This window comes from Coprinopsis cinerea, assembly GCF_000182895.1.
Source record: "Coprinopsis cinerea okayama7#130 chromosome 13 map unlocalized cont3.13, whole genome shotgun sequence".
NCBI classification, from domain to species: domain Eukaryota; kingdom Fungi; phylum Basidiomycota; class Agaricomycetes; order Agaricales; family Psathyrellaceae; genus Coprinopsis; species Coprinopsis cinerea.
The window spans coordinates 221,884-239,880 of record NW_003307532.1 but is presented as its reverse complement, the minus strand read 5'-3'; the positions used below and the strand labels follow the sequence as shown (position 1 = coordinate 239,880).

Below are 17,997 nucleotides of genomic sequence, written 5' to 3'. Positions count from 1 at the left end.
AGACTTGAAGGCGAGGAGCAACTGCATATGTAGATGGAGATCAGACACAAACAAAAAACAGATTCCGATGTTTCTTCTTCTACTTGCTTGTACAAGTACATTACAGCGCTTCGTCACGGCGATCACCCCCGGCACCACGACGCCCCTCAGGCTGATCTGCCAGTCGATGTAATCCAAGCTTCATTGAATCGTGAATCGTCCATGGTGCCAGTGCACAACAGCATCCTCGTCTCTCCGATTTAGGGCAATCCTTCCTTCCTCGTCGACATCATACCCAAAGATAAACCATCTGAAAGCCACGGCTCTCCACTACAACGGTACAACCCTCCAGATTCCAGAAGTGCGCTTCAGCCAAAGCATCTCCCGAGTCCTTCGCGTCAGACGTCTGGCCATGGATGCTCGCTTGCGCACTGTACGACATCCGATCCGAGATGACTTGTCAATTTTCGACTGCTTAACGCGATTAGTGAAGCTCGCGAGGCCCGGGAGCTAGGGTGTGCAAGAGAGAGAGGGACAGAGAAAGAGAGAGGGACGAAGGTCCAAATCTTTGCATTCAAGCTCCGCATCAAAAGCGCCCAAGGTCCAAAACGGGCACAAGCGCTGCCCGAAATGGAAGGCGGCGTGCTACCGCTAGTGTTGCCGCAAGGTGAGGGACCTCAAGGCCGAGGTACCTCAAGGTCTCAGGTTTCCTTATCTGACGACCTCAAGGTAACTCGGAGGTACCTTAAGGTCATCACTGAAAATTTCCCATCCGCCAAAGTAGTGGCAGTGCAGGCAAAGGCCTGAGTTACAAGTGCCGTTGACGCTCGCGGCTCGTTAAGCGCTCGAACGAGGTCCTCTCTATTTGCTTATTTGTACGAATCCGCCGCTGGTTACGCAGCTAAAAACTCTGGGACTCAGTAGACAGCATACTCTGAGAGTACCTTAAACACTCTGTAAGGGCGCCGGTGCCTCAATTCAATTGAATTCAGCTCGAAGTTTTTACCGAGGTTTGCCTAGCCTCCCTGGTACCTATCTACTTGGTACTCCATCCTGAGCACAAAATTCAGCACAGTTTTTTTTCAAGAAAATAATTTTCAAGTGCCCTGAATGTTCAGGCACGCTCGGGAGCCGACACACAGCCCAGAAGGTGTATAAAATCACAGTCCGTTGAATGATTTCCTTCAGTTCCAGAGCAGTCCTTCACGGCTTCTTCACTCTATCACTCATGGATTCGACACGCAATGGCTTTATCTGCACCCACTGTGGATTTGGTGCTGGCTACTGTCGCTGCTACGAGCATCCCTTTCCTGCGGATTCCCCTCCACACTCTATGGCACCACCCACAGCAACTCCCTCAATGCGTCCTTATGGCTCAGGTCTGCCTGATTCTGCTGGATCGCATACTTCACACTTCAGCTATGGATATCCACGGGCGCTTGAGAGCTATCATCACACAATGCATCCGCACTCAGATTCGACTTCATTTCCCTTGGGCAACAATCAAGGGAACCAACCTTCCGTACGATTTGCCAACACCTTTCCCGGGTCTTATTCAACGAACCAGACGCCAATTCACTCTGTTCCTCCAACTCCGACCCCTCCAGCTGGCAGTCGTGGTACAAAACGACGTGCGGGTCAGCATCCTGACGCCTCGTCGTCAAAACGAAGAAATACTCGCGCCGACAAAGAAAACGTAGCACCGTCGAATTTGACCGCAAGTTCTCCGGCCTCGGCGCGCAACGTCAACCGCGACCGCCCGCTAAAGTCTTCTCAGTGACGATCTGGTGACGATTATGTACCTGAAATCTATCGACGAGCCATTCACGTGCGCGGGTTACAGTCCGAGCAGCTCTCATTCACCGTCACCAAACAAGTCTGAGAAGCCCCAGGGTACATTCGGAAGACAGAGTATACGAAGACGAGTCAACGAAGAGACAGACCAAAAACAAAAATTACGAAATTCCTTCTTCTTCTACTTGTACAAGTACATTTCAACTTCCTACGAACAAAAAAAAAACAACTCCTAATTTACGAATTTATGAACAAAAAAGACAAAAGAGACTGAGTTCCGGGACAGAGAGAAGGGAAATGTTGAGCATGTCTGTATGTATGTATGTTGTATGTAGGCTTGATTTGTATGGATGTACGGACAGTACGGTTGGTGTTGATGTACGGTTGAATTGTATGGTCATAAAAGGACGTGAGGGGAGCATAAGACGGGGTCGTTAATTTAGACATAGGGGGTTGGTCGGTCTCCCAAAATGTGGGGGAGGCGAGGGCGAGAGAAGAAAGAGGGGGAACAAAATAGGAACAAAAGAAGAGAAAGAACGCGAAAGATGAGAGAAAAGAAGAGAAACTGATTAAAAGAACAAGAAGCAGACAGATACAAAAAGGATGACAGACGGAATGATCAGGATGGGAAGCGGGGGGCATAAAGGAAGAGGTCAATTAATACAAACACACAACAAGAATGTTATGCTGAATCATTGCTTTGAGTTCCCGTTCGGGGTTTGAAGAAGAAGAAGCGGAGGAGGAGGGCATAGGGCGAATTTTAGTTGATGCAGAAAGCAAGTGGTGTGTGTGATCGAAAGCAGGCGACGAATAAGGATGGATAAGGATACATTGCGCGGCGAAGGAGGCAAACCCCGAGGGCGAGATGTTGAAACGAGGTGAAGCAGAATAGGTATGACAGTAAACCGAGGGGTTCAAGAACTGACGACGTTCCACGCGACGTTGCGTCCCCACTCGTTCCCGTGCCCTCTAGAAGTGTGATCTTCGAACGCGTTGACGGACGGACACACAGGGGACGGAGGCGGGATAGGCGAGTTCATGTTCCCCCGGTGGAATTGCTGCGTGTCGGCAATGTGATGCTGTACCCCCACACTCGCGAGATGATAGTCCTGGCCAACGTCTTGGTACTGGTACTCGAACTGGTTTCGCGACGAGGGTTCGTTCCTCGGATGAGGGCTGGAGTCATATTGGCTTCTCGGCTGTTGCGAGTCGAATTGTGATCTAGGTTGTTGTTGAGTGGACTCGAACTGACTTCCAGAGCAAGGCGTCGGGGTTGGCGGGCACTGGATGTTGTATGGTGTAGGAGTCGGTGGACACGCTGGGTTGCACGAGCCAGGCTCGCAGTTGGTGTCCCGCGCGAAGAGACCCTTGACTGCAGACCGCTGCTTGACGCATCCCCGCGCATAGCCGTGGTTGCTCTGCAGGTCGTTGTCCAACTCTGAGAACGACGACGCGACGGGCGACGGCATGGGTGTAGCGTCTGGGTCGTTGTTCGTCCCATAAGGTAGCGGGGAGGTGTTGAGGGTTATTGTGGGAGGCGTGGGTTTGCGCTGCGGTTGGGTGGGTGCGGGTGGTACGGGTTTGCGGGGGGCTACGCGGATGGTGGAATCGCTGGGACGCTGATGGCCCTGGGTGGGGAGATTCTGGTTTTGGGTGGTGCGCGGAGATGGGGGTGGGTAGTGTCTAGGAGCGTGGTGGTTGTGCGATGAATGAGTGTTGTGCCATTGCGTTTTGGCGCGGAACTATTAGGGTCGTGTTAGCGGATAGGCCGTGCGTCGATGGATGTATCACTGACTAACCTGGCGAGTGTATAGAGCAGAGGGTGTCCACCTCAAACCATCGAGGTCGTAGAACTCGAACTTGACAGACACGAATGAGCGTTTAAGTAGATGGAATTGTTCCTAGATCGCGAGGTTAGACCCTGTCTAGTACGTAGCCGACGCGTATCTTTCGTGCTCACCTCGGTCATCTTAAGAGCCTCGAGCTCCTCCAATTGCTGCTCTCGCTCGATATCGAGCAACCTCCTCCTTCGTTGCTCGGCCCGCGAGTTGAAGACGAGGTCGTTCGCATTGTTATTATTAGCCGCTGGGGTCGCCATTCGCGGAAACGAAAATACGAAACGAGCCCTGTGTTTTGGGGTAAAAAGAACGACGAAATGGAGAGGGGTATCCCACAATCCCCAGGGACAGACAGACGTCACAATAGCCTTAGGATCAAGGGACAGGCAAAGAAGAGCGGAGCGGATATAAGAAGCGGGGATGCGAACAGCCTTTTTGAAACGATTGGCAAGGAAATGAAAAAGAAGGATAGGGATAAGAGTAAGAAAGGGCTGTGTGTCTGTGTGTGTGCGTCGTCGACGGGTGGCAACAACCCCTGCGTTGAGAAGACAACCCTGATTCACACAGAATCTTCCCATGGAAACATCAGTCATGTGATCTATTATACACGTGATGTGACAAGCCTGTGACTGGGCGTGTCAAGCCTCGCATTTTGGCTGGAACGGACGACGCGTCTTTCATCTTCCTCCCTCCTTTCACTTGAACGCGTATCTTCTCCTCTACACAACTCTTTCTCGCTCCCGATGCTTGAAGCCAAACTCGCAGAAGCAGGTCTCCTCAAGAAACTCCTTGATGGTTCGTGTTTTAACGCGTCAATCGGCGCTCAAAGGCTCACATTCATCGTCGTCGTTTTCTGATTCTTTTTCTTGCGCCACGAAAACGCGTGCAGCTATCAAGGAACTTGTTACCGACGCCAACTTTGAATGTAATGAGGAAGGCATTAACCTGCAGGCCATGGACAATTCACACGTCGCGCTCGTCGCGGTGAAGATCCTGGTCTCTGGCTTCAAGCGCTATCGATGTGACCGACCCATGCCTTTGGGCGTCAACCTGGGCAGCCTGACCAAAGTCTTGAAGTGCGCAAAGGTGTGTGTCTTGTCCAACCGCCCGAAAGGGCAACCGCGCTAAGATGATCCTAGGACGACGATATCTGCACATTGAAAGCGGCAGACGAAGCGGACGTCCTAAACCTCATCTACGAAGCCAAAAGTGTGTCTTTTCCTTTGACCCAGTCTATGCCACTAACCGTTTCGCAGACTCTGACCGTATCGCCGAATACGAAATGAAGCTGATGGAGATCGACGCCGACGCGCTCACCATCCCCGACACAGAATACGAAGCCCGCGTCACCATGCCCTCGAGCGAATTCGCGCGCATCGTCCGCGACCTCTCCCAGCTCGGCGAGTCCGTCCGCATCGAGGTATCCAAAGAGGGCGTCCGGTTCGCTGCAGAGGGCGAGTCTGCCAACGGGAACGTCCTGCTAAGGCAAACAGAAGGCGCGATTACCGGTGGGCGGATCGTCGCCAAGACGGAGGAGGATGAGGATGGGGATGGTGAGAAGGGCGAGGATGGGGATGAGGAGGACGAGGATGTGAAGCCGGAGAAGAAGAAGATTAAGAAGGAGAAGGTGGATGAGGATGTGGATATGAATGAGGATGAGGAGGAGGAGTTTAAGCCTGATGTTGACGAGGACGGTGAGGAGGAGCAGGATGAAGACGAGGATGAGGATGAGGAGAGTGGGAAGAAGAGGAAGAAGAAGGTGATCTATCCTTCTCCTTTTACTATTCTACGAATGCGTTTCTAACGATGTTTTCTTTCAGGCCAACGGCTCAGCCAAGCCTGCTAAAAAAGCCAAAACCGGCTCGTCCTCCAAAGGCAAGAAGAAGAGCGACGACGATGACGACGTCGATGGTATCCTCATCGAGATGAACCAACACGTCTCCCTCACTTTCTCCCTCAAGTACCTCGTCAACTTTGCAAAGAGCACCAGTCTCTCTGCCAAGGTGCAGTTGATGATGAGCAATGATGTGCCTTTGTTGGTGAGTCTTCCCGTCTTGTTTTCTAGTCTTATTTAATACTCTATCGTGTGGTTTGGGTTTATTCGTTCAACGGCATACTAACGCGTTATACGCTTTTGCAGGTCTCCTACGACTTTGGCCAAGGCTACATCCGGTACTACCTCGCACCCAAGATTGGTGACGACTAATTTCCTTTTCTTTCATTTTTTGTATATCCAAGCTATCTGTTTTAACGTTTTCGTCTCCCACCGCTCTGTAATTCTGTTGTCCAGCATTCATCTAATTGAAGTATTTTTCTCTTTCTCTTTCTCTGTTGTTCTTGTCCCTATTACGTCCTCTTTTCTCTGACGCCTTGTCCCCGTTTTCTCTTTCACGTTTCTCCTTGCGCAACGCGCTTTAAGTTTTGGTTCTCTTTTCGTCTTTCATCCTTTGTTCGGATTGCTGCTCACGCGAATTCGAGGTTTGCGTTGTGCGAGGACGTGAACGACGACACAACGCGTGGAGTGCACGGACCACGACCGTCGCACGGTCCGAGTGATCCGAGCCCCTATTCCTATTTCAATCCAGATTCCAATCCCTGCTTCGGCCCTCCTTCGACTCGCCCGATTGTGGCTTGCCCCAGAGGCAGTGGCCACTCTCCTCCTCGTACATCCATAGGCTGCTATACTAATACAGGCGAGCCAGTCGCGCCAATGGTCTTGAACCATCCTCGCGTACAGGCCGCCCGATTTTCGTTTTTGTTTTTTGGTTGGCGTTTCTTTTGGGCGCTTGTGGGGCTGAGGTCGGTTGTGTTGGGCGAATCCAAGCTGGGCAGAGAGATTCAGAGTTCTTCTGGTATCGACCCGGTGTGCATTACTCTCGTACTCTTGTCGTGCCCTTTCATTGATGAAGATGACGAGACTCGAACTCCTGATACGGACAGGATTCCGGGGTGTCCTTTGGTTTCCCCGAGTTTATACTTCTCGTGTCTGAATTCCCTGCTCGGTCAGCTCTTGGAGAGCTGGTTGGGTGGTACTTAGGTGGTGAACGGTTTAGCTGCAATTGAAAACTTTTTCGGGCAATGGGGGCTTGCGTACGTTTCCCGATTCGAGTCGGCTTCGAAGTTGGTGGGCCCCCTTTGACTCTTTGAAGGTCGCCTTTAAATTCAGGCTTCAGAACATGTCTGCAGCTGGCAAGCGGTAACTCTGTCTAAAGGTTCGCCATTCTCAGGATGACCACGGGGCTTGTGTTTGTGTCTGCGAGGTTCAAGTTTCGATGAACTGACCGAGAACTTCGACTGTCTTCTCAAATCGGATTCCGAGAACGGCCGTCTTCTCCAGTCCGATTCACTGCGAATTACTGGCGATTACTGGTCCATGTGTATGTACTCTATGTACAGGTTCGGGACAATCTGCCGCTGTCTTCCTTCAGCTTCGTCTCATCGTGACATTCGAACAATCAATTCAATCCGAGCTGGGTGCATTTGGGGATTGGCTGTATGCACATAATTGCAGTGGTATGCTTTGGCCTCTTCAAACGTCTCCTGCATCCAATGGTAGGCCTACTCTAACGTTTCCCTGTGGCGTATACTTTCTTCTTGGTATCACAGTAAGTAGTTCTTCTTTCTGGCCGAAATGTGCGTGCGAAGATGGTGGGAGCTCAATGAGGCCGCACAATTAACTCGCTTAAACCGCTGCGCGCACGGACCATCCGCCGGCGCTGGCGAAGATCATTGAGAGTCGGGTCGCGAGGCCGAGTTGGTGGACTTGGCATGGTGCGGGGTTCGGCGCTTTGGATTGATGCGAAGTGCCCCTATCCCCGCTTGTTCTCTTCCTGCACGGTGGCACTGGCAGTCACACCCGCTGGCCGGGTGTTCACAGACGTTGTGAAGAGGTACGCATAGCCGAGGGAGCTTTGCGATTTTGTCACACCCGAGGCCTTGCTGTTCACCTACTACATGTTAATGTCCGTTGGTTTAGAGTTGACAACGTTAACTGCCAGTGCCACTAGGTGCCGTTCATTTTCATTTTTCTGTGTCTGGAATGAACGAAAAAGCTAACTTTGTTGCTTCAAGTTTGTGATAGGCTTGAGATCGGAGAGTTGGATGGGTCTCGCTCTCGCTGCCAGAATCAGAAATGGATCGAGTGTAACCGTATTGTGATACTGTAATTCACGCTGTGGCGTAGAGTGTGGACGAGAGGTAAGCGCTGCTTCTCGATGGACACCAAGAGTGTGAACGGGAGTGAATGGGTGAAGAGGACCCTTTGGCTTTGGCGAGCTTGGGATTTTGTGGAGCAGTTGGTACGGACCCAGACGCCTGGTTTTGAGGAAAGCAGTGAAGCTGAGTGATTCATTCTCGATTTCTACTGCAGGCCGCCCAAAGCTCCGGACGCTCGAGTGGTTGCGTTGTGCTCCACCCTCGAAGGTTCTGCACCTTCGTGAATACTTGATCATGTCCCTCTCTCGCCCTCCTTCGCCTCGTTCCCCCACACCAAATCCATGGTCCCTGGCAGTGGTAACTGGGTTTTACCCCAACAGGCAAGTATGATCTCATTCCTTCCCTCCTGACGGTCTTCCAAGAACATCCAAGTCGCGCGATCTATCAACTTTCCTCCACAAGATCTCGGCTTGGCTTTTTCCACCCAATTCCGCCGCGCAATTCTGTTCATCTTCGTCCCCTTTTGAGGCGGCTTCTGCAGCGTGTTGTGGGTCGAACGAAGCCTTTGGTGGAAGGAAGGGTTCTCTCTGTTCTGTTCTGATGCAATCTGCTTTGCTTGTGCTGCTCGGACTCGGGAGGCGAAGCTTGGATGGATGGGTGATGATATGTCGTATGTCGTATCATTTAAGTTGTATGGGATTCTGGACGCTGTTCGTTCGGGGTAAAATGTATGGATATGGTGGTCGTTTATCACGGTGGCATATGTCGGTGACAGGTGACCCTCTCTATATAAGAGCTCCTCTCTTCACTTTGGCCTTTACCCCCCGTCTTCCCGTCCCCCTGTGATAGGAAGGGTGGATTGTCGCTGTGATCGGTCGTCGGTCGGCTGTCGTCTCTATCCCTTTTTTTCTCGACTGCCTCGTCCCGCACTACTCGCCTCGCCCCGACACCTGGACCACCACGCTTACCTCTAGCTCTGCGTTTTTTCGCACTGAGCTGCTTTCGCCATCGACTATCGATACACTAGGCCCATCGATTTTGGTTTTTAACATTTAGGCTTATACGACGAGACGACGACACCCCGATTTAAATAATAACGCATCCGACCACTTGAAGAGACCCAACCACCACCACCACAACCACAACCACAGAAGAAGAAGAAGGCCGGGATGCCTGAGTTTTCAAGACAAGTGGTATCCCTGTTTTCGAAACGAGCGAGTGCCACGGAACCGGTGTGTGAAATTTGTCGGCTTTAACCCCTATCCAGCCATGCTGATTCTTTCTTCGATGACGCCGGGAATAGGGAGGTCTGCTCGCTGGGAAAGACCCAACTGAATTCAACCCGCTCGAACCAATACGACTATGGATCGTTCAACTAGGTAAGTCGGCGGCATGTCTAGAGGGGAAAGGGCGTGATGCTGAAGAGACTTGTGGCAGGAATCATCATCTGTACGGCGACCCTTCTCTCGCTCGCCCTTCGTAAACTGCGCCAGCCAAAAGTCATCGCTGAAGTGCTGGGCGGAATCATCCTCGGTACGCCTCCAGCGCCCCTCCTTCCCTCCGCATAGCGTGATTAAACCCGCCCCCACAACAGGTCCCACAGCGTTCGGCCGCATCCCAGGTTTCACGGAACACATCTTCCCACACGAATCCCGGCCCTACCTCATGCTCACAGCCAACATCGGCCTCTGCCTCTTCCTCTTCCTCGTCGGCCTCGAAATCGATGCTGGCATCATCAAGCGCAATGCTCGCCTTTCGGCTATGGTCGCGCTGGCGGGTATGGTCCTACCGTTTGGCATCGGCGCGGGCCTCGCTGTGCCCATCTTCAACCGCTTCATCGACGACGATGTGGAGTTTACGCATTTCATGTTGTTCACTGGCGTGGCGTTTTCGATTACGGCGTTCCCTGTCCTTTGTAGGATTTTGACGGAGCTCAAGCTGTTGGATACGACGGTGGGGATTGTGGTGCTTAGTGCTGGTGTGGGGAATGATATCAGTGCGTTTCTTTTTCGTCGTTCTTTTCGGAATTTTGGACAGGAGGGCTGACGCGTTTTGGTCCAGTCGGATGGGTGCTTTTGGCGCTGAGCGTTGCGTTGGTGAACGCCGGTTCCGGTCTTACAGCTCTCTACATCCTCCTCGTCTCAGTGGGATGGACGCTCTTCATCCTGTTCCCCGTCAAGTACGCCATGAAATGGTTCGCCAAAGTCTCTGGATCCAGTACGTTCGCTTCGTTTTCTGCTCCACCCAAGCCACCTCTAACCAAGGGTATGAATTATCACCTGCAGTCGAAAACGGCCCGTCCGTCTTCTTCATGACAGTGACGATGATCGTACTCTTTGGCTCAGCCTTCTTCACGGATATTATCGGTGTACACGCTATCTTTGGTATGTCTGTCCCTTTGATTTGGCTTTTATCGTTTCTATTTGGTATCGGAACCTTATCATGTTGGGCGGTATCTTCTTCTCTTGTCGGGCGGGACCTTTCCTTTGACTTCATTTTACTTGATCTACCTGTTTGGGGACTGTCGAAAGCTTCGCGGGGTTGTAACTTCCTGTTTGGGTGATATTCTTTGCCCATTGGGAGGGTTGCAGCCAGGGCGTCGTGTTGGACTTGCCTATCTGGCGCTCTGTGCTCTCATTCCCGGCTTACCAGAGACGCTTCGAGTTCCCCTCATTGCATGACGCGACTTCTTTCTTTCTCCTCCTTGCCCCAAAAGCTCGTCTTGGCCCCTCTTTTTTCTACACACCTTCCTTGCTTGCTCCTGAATCCGATAACAAACGTTTTTGGATCGGTGACTGATGACATCTCCCGTGTTGTTTTTTTCTAGGTGCCTTCCTCGCAGGCCTCGTGGTACCGAGAGAAGGTGGACTCGCCATTTCGTTGACTGAGAAGTTGGAGGATATGGTAGCGGTTATCTTCCTTCCCTTGGTAAGTGATTCTAACGATAGTTTGGTGTCTTTTTCGATACGCTCTGGCGCCATTCCCCTCTGTCGCCCTCCTCCCTCGGTCTCGACTTTCCTTCCACGAGGAGCCTTGAACGGACCAATCCCCGTCGTCTATGCAGGTAGGATGGCTTCAGGTTTCGTTGGAAGAATGGTCGAGGGGTGGAATCAAGACAGACTGACAGACACGAGGCGCCCTCGGAATCGCCGAGATACGTTGATTTGGCAGTATCGCTGACATGGATACCTTTTGTAGTACTTCACTCTCTCAGGGCTGTCGACTGATTTGGGTCTTTTGAATGACGGTGAGTTTTGTTTTCCTCGTTCGGAAACGTGTTAGGGGTGTTTGCTTGGTTTTTGCATTTGGTCATTTCCAATGCTACCGGTCGGTGTAAAGTGCTGGGACCATCTCGCCATCCTAGGCCCAACTCGCCTTGCCGTCCCCGTGCACTCTGACAGTAGCCCCTATTACGTTGATCTTCGCGCTTGTTTTCGGTGTCATGTTCGTTTGCAAGGGATTGGTTCTAACGTGTACCATCAAATAGGTATCACCTGGGCTTTCACCATCGCTATCATCGTCACCGCCTTCCTCGGCAAGTTTGGTGGATGTACACTCGCCGCGCGGTACGCGGCTCGATTCGACTGGAGGGAGAGTATGACTATTGGCTCGTTGATGAGCTGCAAGGGGTGAGTCTCGATTTTGTGTTTCTTCTCGACAAGTGGATTTCTAATCGCTCCTCTGGTGACAGGTTGGTTGAACTCATCGTCCTTAATGTCGGTCTCGCTGCTGGCATCCTCTCTCGGGTATGACCGCCTTTTTGAGATGAGAAATGTAAACCCGATGTTGAACTTTCCTGTTTAGCGCGTGTTCTCGATGTTCGTCCTGGAGGCACTCGTCCTTACCTTCGCCACTACACCCCTCGTGGTATTTTTCTACCCGCCCGAGTTCCGTGTCCGAATTGTCACCGCCAATACGCACCAAAAGCACCACCACCACGGAGGCAAAGGTCATGACATCGAGAAGCCCGGAGCGCCCAAGGAGAATCGCGAATACAAGACCCGATTCACAGTCGTGCTCGATAAATTCGAGCATCTGGGAAGTATCATGGCGCTCGTCCAGTTGGTCAACCCTCCTCCGCCTCCGTATTCAGAGGACCAGTTGAAGAAGAGGCCGTCTATTGGCAGTGTCAAGTCGAACGCCTCGTCCACGGCTTCCAAGGAACTCATCCCGCCCACCCGCATCGAGGCTCTCCGCGTTTTCGAGCTCTCTGACCGAACATCCGCAGTCATGAAATCCGCGACGGCCGAGACTATCCTCCACTCCGACCCGCTGCTTTCGACGTTTAGGATGTACGGCGTCCTGAACAACATTGACACCCACCCTGCAGTTGCGATCCTCAAGTTTGACGAGTTGGCGGCGGGTGTGGCTGAGCACGCGAAGGACAGCGGGAGTGATATGATTTTGGTGCCTTGGTTGCCGCCTTCTCCTGGAGGAGGTGTCACTTCGAATACAGGGGTGGCGTATGTGAATGAGAAGATGGCTGCGTCGCCTACCCCTGGGACGGCGACGCCTGCGGTGCACGCTGAGGGCTCGGCGCCCGGTACGCCAGCTGCTAGATCACCGACGTCTTCCAACCCCTTTGAGATGCTCTTCAAATCCACCCTGGGCGGTCCAGTAGTCCAAGAACTCCCCACCTCGGTCATCCACTCCCAGTTCGTGCGAAGTGTGTTTATGCATGCCTCGACGGACGTTGCCCTGTTTGTCGACCAGTCGATGATCTCCGCCCGGACGGCTTCGTATGGGAATGTCACATTTGGAGCGGGGAGCCGTCAGCATTTGTTTTTGCCGTTCTTTGGAGGTCCTGATGACCGGTTGGCCTTGGAGTTTTTGGTGCAGATTGTGGAGAGGGATCCGAGCTTGACTGCGACTGTGGTTAGGATTACGAAGAGGGAGAAGGATGATATGGAGAGGGCGGAGGGAGAGAAACCGCCGTTGCCGCAGATGCCTACTATCTCTTCGGTAAGCGAAACCTTGCCTGATTTGTTTGACCTGTTCTAACTTTGACTGATATCTCCTCGTAATGTAGGAAATGCCCGGAGACTTCCCTGATACTTTCTACGGTGAACAAACGACGCAGACTCGACTTCAATCCGATACCGCTGATAACCTCGTTTGGGGACGCTTTGTTCCTTCATCGAGTGTCGCCGGAGACGCGATTCAGGAGGAGGACAAGGAGGACAAGGAGGAATCCGGGAGCGACTCTAGATCTTCGACATCATCTTCCTCGCTTGCGCTCTCGACCAGCATCCCGAGAATAGACTTCAAACAAATTGATACCCACGCACCGCTACACGCTGCTCTCCAAGAGGCGCTCAAGTACACTGCTAATGCGATTACGACTGATGACACGACTACGACACGACCTGACGACAATGGAAGTACTGATGATAATAAAGTTGAAGATGAGGGATCTTCGAGTGGAAGGGACGACGACGGAGTAATTGCGCTTGAGCACCGACAGAAGGATGCCAAGACTACGCAGACGGCTGCTACTACACAGACTGGTAATACTGGACGACGGAAGCTTCGTGGCCCGCTCATCGTCCTCACTGGCCGTTCGAGGCGGTTGGCTGTTGAGAACCATAGGAAGGAGTTGACCGAGTTGATGGATGAGTTTGGGCCTATTGGAGCGGAGGTTAGGAAGACTGTTGGGGATGTTGCGACTGCGTTTGCTGCTGCGGGTGTGGGTAATGGTGTTGTTGTTTTCCAGGCTGCTGTACAGTGATGTACCAATGTCCTTGTTGAACTTCTTCCAGTTGTAGATGTTTTGGCAATACTCGGTCTCGCTTGTGTGTAGTTTCGATCCATACTAGTTTCTGTATCGTGTACCACTATAATTAATGATTGGTTTTTTCCCCTGAGAAAACTCGCGTGTAATGTGAGGATGCTACGTCCGTGTGCGGCATAGACCAGGTGAAGATCAATTACACTGTGTACACATCGTGCTACTACAAGAGCAGTCATTGTCTACCGAGCGTCTGGGTTTACAAGGGGGAAGGCTTGGTTGGGGGATTCATTAGAGGCTTTCGAGGCGGTGGTAAGCCTGGTATCTCAGACCTCCGTGTCAGAAGTACTGGGTGCAAATAGTCAGCGAAGGCCATCACAAAGACGTTTGAAGACTCGGACTCACTTTTCGGAAGGGCAGTCATCGTTAACGATTGGTTCGACGTCGACGCTGAAAGGGAGGATGAAGTTGAAGTTGAAGAGAGGCGGCCTGGGTCCCAATGTCCATGATCTCGGTCTGAACCCATTTGAGGAGACTCGACGCTGTCGTGGATTGGGAGCCAGTTGTCGTGGATCCAGGAGGTGTACCCGTTGGTTAGGATCAGATCCATGCCTTTGCTGACCAAGGCTCGGAGAGAGGCTTGGACCTCCTGGGCGAGGTAGACGGGGATCGTGGATTCGATGAGGACGTGTCGGAGGCGGTCCACTGTGGAGGCTGGTCTCGCGTTGGTCGGGGAGTCTTTGATATTGGACTGGTCTCCCGAAAAGGAGGAACGGGGTGAATGTTGTCGAGGAGGATGTTGCTGGCCCGGGGGCCATCGAAACTCAAGCATGATCTGGAGGGCCCTCCCGGTGATGTTTACAGGGCCACTGTACTCCAAAGCCTTAAGCTTGAGTAGAAGCGGTCGATCGAATGGGAGAATTGCGGCGACCCCTGGTTCGCGCATTGAAGGAGGGCAAAGGGCAGCCAAGAAGGTGTCCGAGATAAACATTCCCGGGAATGTCTTAGGATATTCGACGTGCAAACGGAGATGGGTGAGGAAGGGAGTGCAAGCAATGCAGTCGATGAGCTCTTGCTCGATGAGTCGGATGTTGGTGACCGATAGTCGTTGGAGTGCGGTGGAACACCCTGAGCGACCGATCAACGAGGTCAAAGAGGAAAGTGAGAAAGATTCTCTGTCGTCGAAGCTGAATCCCAGTGACAGCTTTAGGGATTTCAATACGGGTACTTCGAGGGAATATAGGAAGGCTGTAGCGACCATGTTCCCGATGGAGCTGAGTTCAAGCGTTTGTAGGCGAGGGAGGCGGATGGGTGTGCGGGAGGGGTAGGCGAAATCCGAGGGTTGGTGGACCGAGTTGAAGCGACATTGAACGAGGTTGGGGGCGTTCCGCAGCATGGTGTAGCAATCGTCGACGCAAAAGTCCTGTCCCGAGAGTGTGGATAGCTGGTTCCACGGAAGCATGGTGCAACCAGAGTAGTACAGCCCGAAGATCGAAAGGTTAGTCAGGGAGGGCGCGTTCTGGAAGAAGTCGAGTTTGTGGTTGAACATGACGTCGACGCCGTCGGGTGGGCGGATGATCAAGGATTGGAGTTGGGAGAGGCGGTTGCGGACTAGGCTGAGATCCGTGTAGCAGGGGTAGGGGAGGAAGATGTCGACGTGCTTCCACCTTGTTGCAACTGAGGCAAGTTGTCGGAAGATCTCTCGGGGTGGGTGAGCCTCCCAATATTGATCTTCCTCCCCTCCTAGGCCACAAAGAGTGATTACCAACGGCTGGTTCCCACAACGGTGTAGCCATTGGCGAAGAAGTGCCACTTGAGTTGGATAGTGGTCGGGGTGAAGGGAGAGGGTGAGATTTGACCAGAGGTCTGGTGACGCCCATGTCAGGTATCTCCAAGCCCGGCAAATCTTCCCCAGGAAAAATGGAGTTAAGGTGGTTTTGGGCGGAGAGTAGCTAGTCCATTTGGCGCGTTGTTCGGGCTGGAGGACTCTTGAAAAGATGTCCAGAATGAGTTCTGGAGGGAGGTACTTGGTCAATCTGTCCGATTGGGGCATCATTTCTGCAAAGGTCGTGGTTAGAGAGGATATCAAGAAACTGAGGCGTCGACCTTACCTTCTCCCTAAAACGTTGTCGATGTGGCGGGTTAAAAGCAGCTAGAGCCCCACCAGAGACATCATTCGTGAGCGAAGAGTCTCAGACACAAGAGCCTTATCTTCTCGTCGTCATCTCTGGCGTTGGGGTGGCGCGAGCGACTTCAAAAGAGCCCATGAGCAGAATAGAGCCAGATTCCTTCTCTCTTTTCTCTCTTCCCTATCATTATACCGTTCAAGCGTTCATCCAGGGGTGCGTCGCAGGGTGACGGCCTGCGATGCATATGGTGCAGCGCGCGGCGCGACCGCCGAGTCTCGAGCTTGGATTGAATTATTCGGGCTCAGACTTTATGCCGCTCTTCGGCATGCCCCTAGCGAAGAGACAGTCAACCTTCTACGAAGAGGTTGAGCGAGGTTCTACAAAGGAATTGAAGATTTGGATACGCTATGAATATAACAGTAGTCCGATTCTTTGTGTATCCAACGAGGGCTCTGCCGAGCATTGAGTCGGCGATTCAGCGTTCGGTTGGTTGCCTTCCTTTGCGAAATTGCCAGGTCAGCGCTTAACGCCGAATGCATCCATCATGTCCGCTCGTTGCCCGAATCCAGCTCTCTTCATATCTTTTTAGGATCAAACGGAGACCTTTTCCCGCAACAAAACGGTTCTCATCCTTCATGGCTAGCCCTTACCCGCCAATTTCTATAGGAGGCCCTGGTGGCGACTACCGCTACCGTCCTTCGAACCTCGACGACGTCGAAAATGTTGAAAACTACGTCGAAGGAGTCTACCATCCCGTCTCTATTGGCGACACCCTCGCCAACGGCCGCTATAAACTCATTCACAAGCTGGGCTTTGGCGGTTCCTCCACCGTATGGCTTGCTCGGGACCAACAACCAGATTCTACCACTCCAGACGCGGCCAGCTTGGTGGCGCTGAAAGTCATGGCCGCGCATTTTTCAGACAGGCCCCCTTCGGCAATGCAGGAGCTTCTCGTTCCTGAGAAACTGCACGCCTTGTTTTCCGAGTCTCGTCATCCCGTAAAAGACCACATCCACCGTATCCACAGGCATTTCACCGAAACTGGACCCAACGGGACGCATCTCTGCTTGGTGGCGCCCTTTTGTGGCCCGAGTCTCCTTGCTGTTGCCGATAACCTCTCGTATCGGTACCACAGGAGAATCGAAGGGCGCGTTGCACGACGGTTGGCGAAACAAGCTGCACTCGTCATCGAGCGCATGCATAGTGCCGGCATGGTCCATGGAGGTTCGTGCTTTGACGTCTCTGTGCGACCTATCCTCACCCAGTGTCTGTTTCGCAACTTTACAGATATCACCACGTCAAATATGCTGTTCAGGCTCAAAGAAAGCGTGCAGGCCATGTCAGACGACGCGATCTGCGCACAGCTCGGAGAACCCGTTACGGAGGAGGTGATCACTGCAAGTGGCGATCCTCCAGGGCCTGACGCGCCCCGTGAACTGGTGGAATCAATCCAAGCTTCCCGCTTTATAGAATTCTCCTTGGTGCATGACAGCATCCTTGTCTCAGACTTTGGGCAGTCCTTCCTCGTTGACGCCATGCCCGAAGATTACCATCCAGCCACGACCATCCACTGCACCCCTCCGGAAGTCCGCTTCGATCAAACCATTTCCTTCGCCTCCGACGTTTGGATGCTCGCTTGCACCTTGTTCGAGATCCGCGCTGGATTCTCTCTCTTCGACTCATTCCTCAGAAGCGAGAATCTCGTGTGGAGGCAGGCGGTCGAGATGCTAGGCAAGCTACCAGATCCCTGGTGGAACCAGTGGGACGCTCGCAAAGTTTGGTTTGCCGAGTCCGACGGAGAACCCAAACCGGAGGAGGTCCAGAAGGAGGAGGGCGTTCTGCTGGTTGCGCGCAAGTGCACCATTCGTGACAAGCTGGAGCTCATCGGCAAGAAGGAGGAGCCTCCTCGAGGAAAGGATTGGCCGATGACGGAACCGGATGAGACGGTCATGGAGGAGGAGGAAATCAAGCTACTCCAGGATCTGCTGCAAAAGATGCTCAGGTACCGTCCGGAGGAGCGGATTAGCATGGCGGAGGTGATTCAACATCCTTGGTTTAATTATAAAGACTAGGTTTATCGATACACCGAACTCAACTGTGGAAGACTAGTCTCGCCTACCATTGTTCTCCTCCCAAGTGTACGCCTCCTCTTCCACGCCTATTGAAGCTGTGTCATTCGTCATATCAGCTCCATAGGAACCATGGAAATGGCTTCCCTCAGGTCATTAAACTCGTCCCGCAGTACAAAGGAGTGATTTTGAGGTCCCGCTTCTTTGTAACCGAGCGTGTCGAACCCTTGTCACAAAGTACGCCCCTCCTCTACGCCAGACCCGTCCGAAACACCGCGTAGTGGGGATTGTACATATGTGGTGAT

At 52.6% G+C, this 17,997-nt stretch overlaps 7 protein-coding genes across 7 annotated transcripts; 5 read left to right on the top strand and 2 right to left on the bottom strand.

The window, feature by feature from the left end:
• Positions 1-33: 33 nt before the first annotated feature.
• CC1G_15770 (hypothetical protein) lies at positions 34-786 on the top strand (the record flags this gene model as incomplete). The annotated part of the gene is made up of 2 exons (XM_002910005.1): positions 34-95; positions 468-786. 2 exons carry the CDS (start codon positions 34-36, stop codon positions 784-786), a joined length of 381 nt encoding a protein of 126 aa, XP_002910051.1.
• Positions 787-1,223: 437 nt separating this feature from the next.
• On the top strand, positions 1,224-1,679 carry CC1G_15769 (hypothetical protein; the record flags this gene model as incomplete). The annotated part of the gene is made up of 1 exon (XM_002910004.1): positions 1,224-1,679. One exon carries the CDS (start codon positions 1,224-1,226, stop codon positions 1,677-1,679), a length of 456 nt encoding a protein of 151 aa, XP_002910050.1.
• A 1,008-nt stretch (positions 1,680-2,687) lies between these two features.
• CC1G_05634 (hypothetical protein) lies at positions 2,688-3,871 on the bottom strand (the record flags this gene model as incomplete). Its single annotated transcript, XM_001838101.1, has 3 exons — positions 2,688-3,515; positions 3,573-3,674; positions 3,734-3,871. 3 exons carry the CDS (start codon positions 3,869-3,871, stop codon positions 2,688-2,690), a joined length of 1,068 nt encoding a protein of 355 aa, XP_001838153.1.
• Positions 3,872-4,292: 421 nt separating this feature from the next.
• Positions 4,293-5,932, top strand: CC1G_05633 (PCNA). The gene is made up of 6 exons (XM_001838100.2): positions 4,293-4,406; positions 4,501-4,697; positions 4,751-4,820; positions 4,868-5,370; positions 5,432-5,650; positions 5,752-5,932. The coding sequence occupies exons 1-6, from the start codon at positions 4,355-4,357 to the stop codon at positions 5,815-5,817; spliced, it is 1,107 nt and encodes a 368-aa protein (XP_001838152.1). The 5' UTR covers positions 4,293-4,354; the 3' UTR covers positions 5,818-5,932.
• A 3,003-nt stretch (positions 5,933-8,935) lies between these two features.
• CC1G_05632 (hypothetical protein) lies at positions 8,936-13,494 on the top strand (the record flags this gene model as incomplete). Its single annotated transcript, XM_001838099.2, has 12 exons — positions 8,936-8,998; positions 9,070-9,145; positions 9,204-9,299; positions 9,361-9,762; positions 9,828-9,983; positions 10,052-10,150; positions 10,594-10,694; positions 10,965-11,013; positions 11,254-11,395; positions 11,458-11,512; positions 11,571-12,728; positions 12,796-13,494. 12 exons carry the CDS (start codon positions 8,936-8,938, stop codon positions 13,492-13,494), a joined length of 3,096 nt encoding a protein of 1,031 aa, XP_001838151.2.
• A 259-nt stretch (positions 13,495-13,753) lies between these two features.
• Positions 13,754-15,550, bottom strand: CC1G_05631 (hypothetical protein; the record flags this gene model as incomplete). Its single annotated transcript, XM_001838098.2, has 2 exons — positions 13,754-13,842; positions 13,900-15,550. 2 exons carry the CDS (start codon positions 15,548-15,550, stop codon positions 13,754-13,756), a joined length of 1,740 nt encoding a protein of 579 aa, XP_001838150.2.
• A 708-nt stretch (positions 15,551-16,258) lies between these two features.
• On the top strand, positions 16,259-17,695 carry CC1G_05630 (CMGC/SRPK protein kinase; the record flags this gene model as incomplete). Its single annotated transcript, XM_001838097.1, has 1 exon — positions 16,259-17,695. One exon carries the CDS (start codon positions 16,259-16,261, stop codon positions 17,693-17,695), a length of 1,437 nt encoding a protein of 478 aa, XP_001838149.1.
• Between the last annotated feature and the right edge of the window lie 302 nt (positions 17,696-17,997).

Excerpts from the sequence above, each read along its gene's own strand:
- CC1G_05633 (XM_001838100.2), top strand. The coding sequence starts at position 4,355 with ATGCTTGAAGCCAAACTCGCAGAAGCAGGTCTCCTCAAGAAACTCCTT. Across the intron at positions 4,407-4,500 it reads CCTCAAGAAACTCCTTGATG|CTATCAAGGAACTTGTTACC; the intron begins GTTCGTGTTTTA and ends AAACGCGTGCAG. Across the intron at positions 5,651-5,751 it reads GCAATGATGTGCCTTTGTTG|GTCTCCTACGACTTTGGCCA; the intron begins GTGAGTCTTCCC and ends ACGCTTTTGCAG.